General features: G+C 40.3%; 1 protein-coding gene across 1 annotated transcript; it reads left to right on the forward strand.

Annotated features, from left to right (window-relative positions):
* Positions 1-2,870: 2,870 nt before the first annotated feature.
* On the forward strand, positions 2,871-3,659 carry LOC135465905 (rhodopsin, GQ-coupled-like). The gene has a single exon (XM_064743286.1). It carries the CDS (start codon positions 2,871-2,873, stop codon positions 3,657-3,659), a length of 789 nt encoding a protein of 262 aa, XP_064599356.1.
* Positions 3,660-10,760: the final 7,101 nt, after the last annotated feature.

Consider the following 10,760-nt stretch of genomic DNA (forward strand, 5'->3'; position numbering starts at 1 on the left):
TTTCTATCTGTCCTTGGTGTTCACAGGAAGGAGAAATCATCATACAAGAGTTTCTGAGCAAAGTAAAAAAACTGAACGCAGACAGCTTGAGTGAGGAACAAATACATTTAGAGCTTGAGAAGCTGAAGGAGGAGGTAAAAATGAAGAACAACGCTTACGTTAGTGATGTACTGGCCAGAAAACAGTGACAGCTCAGTGGTGCTGTTAGGCAGAGGGTGACAAACTGAAGAAAGTAGAAGTGAAGGACAAGGCTTACGTTAGTGATTTACTGGCCAGGAAACAGTGACAGCTCAGTGGTGCTGTTAGGCAGAGGGTGACAAACTGAAGAAAGTAGAAGTGAAGGACAACGCTTACATTTGAGACAGCTCAGTTGTATTAGGGGGCCGATGAGTAGGGAAGGGTGGTGGGTAGGGGGGCAGTTAGTAACTATGTGAAGGAGAACCATACGTTGTGAGGCTATCTGTGACCTGTGTGTAGATGCATGTAAATACATTATGTAGGTACTGTAATACACCCAGCATGTTGTAAGTGATGTGCAGGACTGTGAGGAGTAGGCTGTGCTGAACTGTGAGGAGTAGGCTGTGCTGAACTGTGAAGAGTAGGCTGTGCTGGACTGTGAGGAGTAGGATGTGCTGGACTGTGTGGAGTGCCATATTGGAGGCGCATTATAACTAGCAAGGTTTCTGTATCAACATTGCTCCAATGTGATGGTAGGGAATGGCTCATACAAACCTTCAGCATATGACATGCTGCTTCAGCGCTTCATGGTGATTGCCTGGTCAAGATTGGTATGGAAGTGACTTCTCAGAGAAGAGCGAGCTAACTTAGATAAATGTTGAAATTGAACAGTACTTCATGACTTTCAGTACTCTCTGTAATTACAACTGATGCATTAGAGAGCGTTTGACCATTAGGCTAGGGTGCACGCTGAGTACACCTAGCAGGTGGACCTGCCATTAGCTCAAGTGGATTAAAGGAAGGAAATAAAATATCTCTGCGATATTACTGTGATGAGACCTAATTGCAGGATTGACTGTGAATTATGCCTCTGAGATGTCTGAATAAAAGTCTTATTTTCCTGATGGATTGATTCTTTGTGCTCTGTGAAGTAGAGAACTGATGATCGTCTGCTTCATATTAGCTCCAGCTGTGTGCCCACAAAGGTTTGTGTTCGGTCTTGTAGGATGGACTACATACGCTTAAATACTCAGGGCTAGTAAACCTTTTCTCCCATGGCCTGCCCTACTTGTCGTGTACTTGTCTGTAACTTCACGTCAGGGTTTTGCCACACACCTAGATGGCTAGGTTCCATCATTCAAGTTGCAGATGAATATAGATCTATGAATGCAGGGGCCCACTTAACCTTGAAAGCAACTGTTTCAAGCAAAAGATATGGACGTGAGGTCACCCATAACTCTGGTTGGGAAAATTCTAAAAATAAATACTGAACTATTTTCCTGGACAGTGTTCAGTGGTCTTTAATCTGATATGTGTTTCATTTTACTGTTTTCTTTGCCTTAAATGAAATGTCAGTATTACCAGGTATGAGAAGCGGCAGTTGAATGCGCCTTCCGCAGATCCGCTCAGCACATTGTATCAATGCATTCCGAGGTATTAGGGGGGTGGAGGAAATATTGAGAAAATCTGTGTTACCAGGTATGAGAAGCGGTAGTTAAATTGCACCTCCCGCTAATCCGCCCAGCACTTTGTATCAATGCATTCCGAGGTATTAGGGGGGTGGAGGAAATATTGAGAAAATCTGTGTTACCAGGTATGAGAAGCGGTAGTTAAATTGCACCTCCCGCGAATCCGCCCAGCACTTTGTATCAATGCATTCCGAGGTATTAGGGCGGTGGAGGAAATATTGAGAAAATCTGTGTTACCAAGTATGAGAAGCGGTAGTTAAATTGCACCTCCCGCGAATCCGCTCAGCACATTGTAACAATGCATTCCGAGGTATTAGGGCGGTGGAGGAAATATTGAGAAAATCTGTGTTACTAGGTATGAGAAGTGGTAGTTAAATTGCACCTCCCGCGAATCCGCCCAGCACTTTGTAACAATGCATTCCGAGGTAATAGGGCGGTGGAGGAAATATTGAGAAAATCTGTGTTACCAGGTATGAGAAGCGGTAGTTAAATTGCACCTCCCGCGAATCCGCTCAGCACATTGTAACAATGCATTCCAAGGTATTAGGGCGGTGGAGGAAATATTGAGAAAATCTGTGTTACCAGGTATGAGAAGTGGTAGTTAAATTGCACCTCCCGCGAATCCGCCCAGCACTTTGTAACAATGCATTCCAAGGTAATAGGGCGGTGGAGGAAATGTCGAGAATGTCATTGATGCGGATGTCGCCTGGGCCCGGTTGTTCAGAACTGGCTTAAGACTTAATACAAGATTTAAGTTTAAGCCAAATCTTCAGTGTTTGTATTTAGCCTAATATGTTTCAGTTTTTATCTTTGGCTACTTCTCATCTCCTCTCGGAAGTCAATTACAGTGACAATGTCATATTTCCTGGCAAAACCAGTGTGACAATGAATTGTAGCGTTAATCGTGGTGTAAAACCGATCGATCTACCTGGTTCTTTTGGTAAAACGCGGCTGCGAATCAATTCGCGACAGGATAACGTGTTAGGAAAGAAAGGTACCTCTTAGATAGAACAATATGGCTCATACATACCCCCTGACGTTACACTTGCGTCCCCATGGTAACCAACCTTAATTTCATTGGATACGAAACTGCCAGCTTATGTTTGACTAAACCAGGTTCATGTAGACACACTATTTCAATAAGAAAGAGTTGACTTACAGAATGATGCCAAAAAAAAGGATTATTCTGGGATATGGCCTTAGTTTCATAGTTACAACAGAACCATGAACAACTCGGCTACACTAAACGCGATCTCTGAGACTTCAGACCTGGCGACTTTCTCAAATTTTGCCCTTCTTGTGCCGGCAACCTTTGCCAACCTGTTGGCTATTGTGATTTTTTTTCGCTCTGTGCGCCGCGAGGGGCATGTTGCGAATTTATTTCTTCTATGTCTGAGTTGCACAGACCTTCTGGGTTGTTTTTACGGTTTGCATGTAGTTGCCACACCGCTCTATCAACACCTTTTTAGCCCGGTCATTTGTTCGATCTTGGTGTTTTTTGGAGCCTTCTTCGGCTTGCTGTCGGCTCTGTCTGCCACTGTTCTGGCCATTGACAGGTACTTCGCCCTGTGCAAGCCTTACACTTACGGAATAGCCTTCACTAGAAAACGGGCGTTCCTGTACATAGGCATTATTGTACTAATAGCAACTTCGGTGTGCCTGATCAACGTTGTTGGACTCGGTAGCTCTCACCAATTCGTGAACAACTCGGATGGATCTCAGACAATCCAGTGTTCTTCTCGACTCTACCAGACGGCCCCGGAACGCCGTGTCTTCGGCTACCTGTATGGAATTCTAGGAACTGCTGTCCTCCTCGTGGTCACCTTCTGTAACGTACAGGTAATCATTACAGTGCTGAAGATGAGGCGGCGCGTTGCGAGCCTTGAAGGAGCAGGGGCCGTCGGCCAGACGAACCAGGTAGAGGTGAAGTTTGCCCGGGTGATCATAGGCCTATCCATCGTCCTCCTCGTGTGTTGGTCTCCTTTCATGGTGAGCTTGAACAGGATCTTTTAATTAGTTATTTTAGTTAAACATCATATTTGTTTGGCAAAAGAGATATGCTACCCTATGGTAAACCCCTTTTATGTACAATCCGACCTGTTTGTACAATGTATGTCTGAAGAGTTCTCATCTTGGATGTATCACATATTTTGATGGACGTGTGTCCATTTAGATTTAGATATCTTGGATTTAGTTTAGAGGGTTTCTTTGTTTTACCATTTGGTATATTTGTATATGGTTTCATTTAAGAGTCATAACTGTCATCGTCTACATCAGAGAATCACTTGTAACTGTGTCATTGTCTACATCATATAATCACTCAAAACTCTGTCATTGTTTACGTCAGAGAATCACTCGTAACTATGTCATTGTCTACATCAGAGAATCACTCGTAACTATGTCATTGTCTACATCAGAGAATCACTCGTAACTGTCATTGTCTGCATCAGAGAATCACTTGTAACTATGTCATTGTCTACATCAGAGAATCACTCGTAACTATGCCATTGTCTACATCTGAGAATCACTCGTAACTGTGTCATTGTCTACATCAGAGAATCACTCGTAATTATGTCATTGTCTACATCAGAGAATCACTCGTAACTATGTCATTGTCTACATCAGAGAATCACTCGTAACTATGTCGTTGTCTACATCAGAGAATCACTCGTAACTGTGTCATGGTCTACATCAGAGAATCACTCGTAACTATGTCATTGTCTACATCAGAGAATCACTCGTAACTGCGTCATGGTCTACATCAGAGAATTGTTCATAACTGTTATTGTCTACAGCAGAAAAAAATTCGTATCTTTGCCATTTTTCGCTCGCTCTCGGGTATGGCTGGCAAATTTGGGTAAACACATATTACAAGATGGCTAATATACCTCAAACATGGAAGATAACTGTCAACCTTTTTATTCATTTCTATATTACAGTGTTGTGTTCTGAACCTTTGAATTTCATTTCATAGTGGGACTTCCTAAATCCTCTCATGTGTTTCCATGTCACGTTTTTAGGTAAACTCTTTGCTTGCCCAGATGGACGTGAAGGTCAGTTTTCAATATCAGGTCGCCTCACATGTGTTGGTAACTGTGAACTTTATGGTGGACCCATTTGTCTTCCTGCTCCTGAGGAAGTCTTACCGTAAAGAAGCCGCCCACTTGTTGTGTGGCTGCTGCTGTCACGTGACCACTACGGTTAATGACGTCATAATGCCGCCAATTCAACGCTCCGTAATCAATCAGAGTAGAGATTCCCAGACCAGGTGTACTACGTGACACGTGAGGCAGACAGACACGTGCCCGCCATGTCGGCGGATAGGACTCCCCGACCAGGTGTACTACGTGACACGTGATGCAGGCAGACACGTTCCCGCCATGTCGACAGAAAAATTTGCCGCACACCGTCTATTCCAGATTTTTTTGTTCATATACGTTTTGTATACTTCATTCTTGGTTGAGTCAAAAATGATTTGAAAAATATACTGTCTGGCGTTCTTATTTGTATACATATCGTAATTCGCCGTTATAATCAACAATCTTTTTATCTTCAAAATGTTCATGCTTGCCTGGTGTAAGTGTTTTGGAAACTTTTTGGAAATATAAAATAATATTTAAGTTGTTTATATCGAAAGTTTTTGGTGTAATTTCAAACTAAGACATGTTGCCTTTGCTGATATGACCAAAAAGGTAAGGAAAAGTGCATGTTTATAGGGTGTGTAGGGTATGTATACCATATCCGACGTGTGGGTGTTAGGGTGAGGGGGGGGGACGTATTTCACATCGTTTTGAGTATCTGTTTTTAGTAGTGTTTTTGGGAGTGGGTACATGATATCTTGATAGGGAAGGCGTTATGTGATTCGTTTTGGGTATTTATATCTAGACTTGTATAGGAGCGGGTACATGATATCGTCTTGAGCATCTATCTATAGACGTGTATAGGGAAGCGGGTACGGTATATCGTCTTTAACATCTATATATAGACGTTATATCGTCTTGATTATCTGTATAATCGTGTAATAATCATCTATAAGCGTGCATTGGGAAGGGGGTAAGATATGTCTTGAGTATCTTATATCTAAACGTGAATATGGGGAGGGGTACATGTCGCCGTCATGGACACTTATAGCTAGACGTGTATATAGGGAGGGGTACATGATATCGTCTGAGTGTTCACATCTATATCTAGACGTGCGTAGCGAAGGGGATATATGATATCGTCTTGAGTGTTCACATCTATATGTAGACGTGCGTAGCGAAGGGGGTATATGATATCGTCTTGAGTGTTCACATCTATATCTAGACGTGCGTAGCGAAGGGGGTATATGATGTCCTCTTGAGTGTTCACATCTATATCTAGACGTGCGTAGCGAAGGGGTATATGATATCGTCTTGAGTGTTCACACCTACATCTAGACGTGCGTAGCGAAAGGGGTATATGATATCGTCTTGAGTGTTCACATCTATATCTAGACGTGCGTAGCGAAGGGGGTATATGATGTCCTCTTGAGTGTTCACATCTATATCTAGACGTGCGTAGCGAAGGGGTATATGATATCGTCTTGAGTGTTCACATCTACATCTAGACGTACGTAGCGAAGGGATATATGATATCGTCTTGAGTGTTCACATCTACATCTAGACGTGCGTAGCGAAGGGGGTATATGATATCGTCTTGAGTGTTCACATCTACATCTAGACGTGCGTAGAGAAGGGGGTATATGATATCGTCTTGAGTGTTCACATCTACATCTAGAAGTACGTAGCGAAGGGATGTATGATATTGTCTTGAGTGTTCACATCTACATCTAGACGTGCGTAGCGAAGGGGGTATATGATATCGTCTTGAGTGTCCACATCTACATCTAGAAGTACGTAGCGAAGGGATATATGATATCGTCTTGAGTGTTCACATCTACATCTAGACGTGCGTAGCGAAAGGGGTATATGATATCGTCTTGAGTGTTCACATCTATATGTAGACGTGCGTAGCGAAGGGGGTATATGATATCGTCTTGAGTGTTCACATCTATATCTAGACGTGCGTAGCGAAGGGGGTATATGATATCGTCTTGAATGTTCACATCTATATCCAGGGGAGTTGGGGGCTGCATGACAAGTTTTGTCAGCAATAATTCATAAGTAATTAAAAATCCTTAAACGCTAGTAGTGAAATTTTGGGAACCCAGACGTGAAATATCCATTTGATAGCAATGCATTTGTTGCCACCTATGCAAACATTTGGCTGGGAGTAGTTTTCTTTCTTTTTTTATGTATACCCATGGGCATTACTATATCGCTAAAATTATCTCGCAAGGCTGATATTTAGCAGTACTGTAAAAGAAGCAGTAAAGAGGTGAAATTAGTGATATCAACGTTGAATAAGGATCATTAGATTAGAATCAGTATCCTGGGGCGAGAGATTCTGAAAATTAATAGACTCCATTGATATCCGCCGTAACACAGGGGTTCGAGTTATATAGACTTTTTCTCACACTACACAAAATGTTCACTTTTTAAGTCGCTTAAACATCTCCGGATCGTCATCGTAAAAAATGAGTCTCGCTGGCTTTTTCATGGTCAAATTTTTATGAGACCGGAGGCCTTTTTACCTTTTGAAAACAGGACATGAACATTTCGAAAGGCAAGTTTTGTGGAGCGCTTGTAAACAGTTTTACCAAACCAGTAGCAATGAAGGTCAGCCGCTGTATACGCAGTCAAGGGAAATAACCACGCGTGAAAAAATGTACACAAAGACAGTCCATCACTAATAAAATGGCTTGAGACCTGTCGAAAAGAAATATCAAATGGCCGTGTGCTAATAACTTACAGGTTATAATGTACAATAAAGACATGTAGGATTAATATACATTTAATTAGCTAATTCATTCAATGAACCGTAGGTTACAACTGGCTGAAGTTATTTCAGTGAGGTATAGTGGGCCTTAGCTATATGCTTTGATCACAACAATGATTATTATCATTGTCTGACAAATCAGGGCGTGAAAAATTACAAAAACATAATTATCAGTGAAAAGCAGATTGCTGATAACCAGCTTTCAACTGAACATACGACTGATTCAGGACTGTTGTAGTCTGTGCATGATTTGCTCAATCCATGCAATGTGGCAGGGAAGTTGTTTTAGTTCATCTGCCCCACATGTTATCTTTCTGGACAAACGATTAAGATAAGTTACATGTACGCATAATGTGTCTGTAGCATACCTTTCTTGGTATCCGTAGCATTGTTCAGAAGTTTAATTCCTACTGTGGTTTTTGCTTCATTTATTCAGACTTTAAAAGTGACAAGAATGGAAACTACAATGACCTGTACAGTACACATACATGTTAACTTAGTAGGCCTACCTGTATGTGAGATTTTTAGAGCGAAAACTAGTAATTTATCTCGTAGAGCCAGTTGGATTGTAAAGTTGGTACATTACATCAATGTGAATTTGGTTTTGTGCCCCTATACGTACATGTTCATGCGCCAGGTAAATGTTTTATTTAAAACACGTTATTTTGAAAGAAAAAAAAGCACATAATGTTAGTGACATCAAGGTGACATAAGTTTATTCACAATTTAATGCTTGATACTATATACACACATCAAAATGATAATGAGGATATCATGATGTGTGATACCAAATGCACACATCAAAATGATAATCAGGCTATCATCATGTGTGAATGTATGATACCAAATACACACATCAATACACACATCAAAATGATAATCAGGCTATCATCATGTGTGAATGTATGATACCAAATACACACATCAAAATGATAATCAGGCTATCATCATGTGTGAATGTATGATACCAAAATACACACATCAAAATGATAATCAGGCTATCATCATGTGTAAATGTATGATACCAAGTACACACATCAAAATGATAATCAGGCTATCATCATGTGTGAATGTATGATACCAAATACACACATCAATACACACATCAAAATGATAATCAGGCTATCATCATGTGTGAATGTATGATACCAAATACACACTTCAAAATGATAATCAGGCTATCATCATGTGTGAATGTATGATACCAAGTACACACATCAAAATGATAATCAGGCTATCATCATGTGTGAATGTATGATACCAAGTACACACATCAATACACACATCAAAATGATAATTAGGATATCATCATGTGTGAATGTAGGAGTTATTAAACAAAAACAGCATTGATTGTAAATTTATAATTTACACTGTGTGACCACATGTACATCCCTATGGTAATAACATGAGTAGACATACTGAAGGTAGTCGGTTGTGACATTGTTTTGGGAAACAATTGAATTGTGGAGTTACTACATCTGTATGTGACTGTAATTTTGTTCCCCTGTGCATATCCATACATGTACATGTATGTCCATGCAGCAGATTATTATTTTTATTTAAAATACATAAGTGAAAAAAAATTGATGGTAAATACACACAACTAAATTATAGTTACGGGCACGTGGGATAATTATAGTTACGGGCACATGTGGGATAATTGTAGTTACGAGCACATGTGGAATAGTAAATACACGCATCTAAAGTATAGTTACGGGTACATGTTCGATAGTAAATACACACATCTAAATTATAGTTACGGATACATTGGGGATAGTAAATACACACATCTAAATTATATTTACGGGTTCATGTGGGATAGTAAATACACACATCTAAATTATATTTACGGGTACGTGTGGGATAGTAAATACACACCACTTAATTTAAATTTACGGGTACATGTGGGATAGTAAATACACACATCTAAATTATAGTTAGGGGCACCTGGGATAGTAAATACACACATCTAAATTATAGTTAGGGGCACCTGGGATAGTAAATACACACATCTAAATTATAGTTACGGGCACATGTGGGATAGTAAATACACACATCTAAATTATAGTTACGGGCACATGTGAGATGACATCACGTGTGACATCATGTATGAGTTAATAAAAAAACCCAGCAGTGATTGTAAATTTGTACACTATTGTCTGACCTGTAGGCCTACATCCGCATAGTAACAACACATAAGACTTACTGTCAGTTGGCAGTTGTGACAATATTATTTGGAATAATTTAAATGATTTTGAAAGCGTAGATTTTTTACTTCTTTTGTCAAGAATGGGGGGGAGGACGGCTACATTTTTTTCTTCTCAGAAAATCTGCTTTTGTTCAGTGATATTATTGATTTGTTAAGATATTCTCTAATAAGAACCTTGGTTACATTTGAGATGCTATGATCTATATAAAGTTTGTAAATTTCTTGTGCAAGGCATTGTATTTTGTTTTTTTTTTCAAGCTTGGGGTTTAACGCCGTACTTATCAATCTTTCAGTCATATGACGACGAAGGAATCCTTAGGGTGCATGTAATGTGCCTCCTTGTTGCAGGACGGTTTTCTACAGCTCTTTTATCTAGTGCTGCTTCACTGAGACGGCAAGTAAGCCATTGTACTCATACGGGTCAACCAGTCGTTGCACTATCCCCTTAATGCCGAATTCCAAGCGTAGTTGGAAGTTGTAACTTCCTCTTTTAAAGTCTTAGGTGTGAATCGACCCAGGATTGATCCTGGATCTACCGCTCCCGACACGGACGCTCTACCAACTGTGTTAGCGGGGCCGGTATAATGTTGCTTTGAACCGTTCCATTAAATCTGATAATAATCAAATGCCAAGGAAAAATATTTGTATTAATTTGGTATGATTTCATTAGCACACCAGCTATTAACCACGAAGACGTTTTGGGTCTGTCCAGTTGGTTTTTTTTCCCTTTGGCCGGGAGATGTGTGGGGTGGAGGGGGTGAATTCAGACCTATGTCTTTGAACAAGTCCATCGTACATTCAGTATTACCACCTATTATCTTCTAGAAGTTTTCTTTTTGACATCCACAATTTCAGTCCTCGAAGTCAGTAGAGAAAACACACACAGACAATGTTTGGCTTACACGCGACTCGTTGCCAAATAAGGAATACAGCGCGTGAAACCATTTACCATAAAAGGAATAGCCGAGGTCGTGAAAGCTCAAAGCCTGCTATTTTGCATAAAAATAGTACCAATTTGTAAACGTTATATTCAGTGGTTAACCTTT

This window comes from Liolophura sinensis, chromosome 1, assembly GCF_032854445.1.
Source record: "Liolophura sinensis isolate JHLJ2023 chromosome 1, CUHK_Ljap_v2, whole genome shotgun sequence".
Taxonomy (NCBI): Eukaryota; Metazoa; Mollusca; class Polyplacophora; order Chitonida; family Chitonidae; genus Liolophura; species Liolophura sinensis.

Bases quoted from the DNA above. Each gene is read 5' to 3' on its own strand.
- LOC135465905 (XM_064743286.1), top strand. From the start codon at position 2,871: ATGAACAACTCGGCTACACTAAACGCGATCTCTGAGACTTCAGACCTG.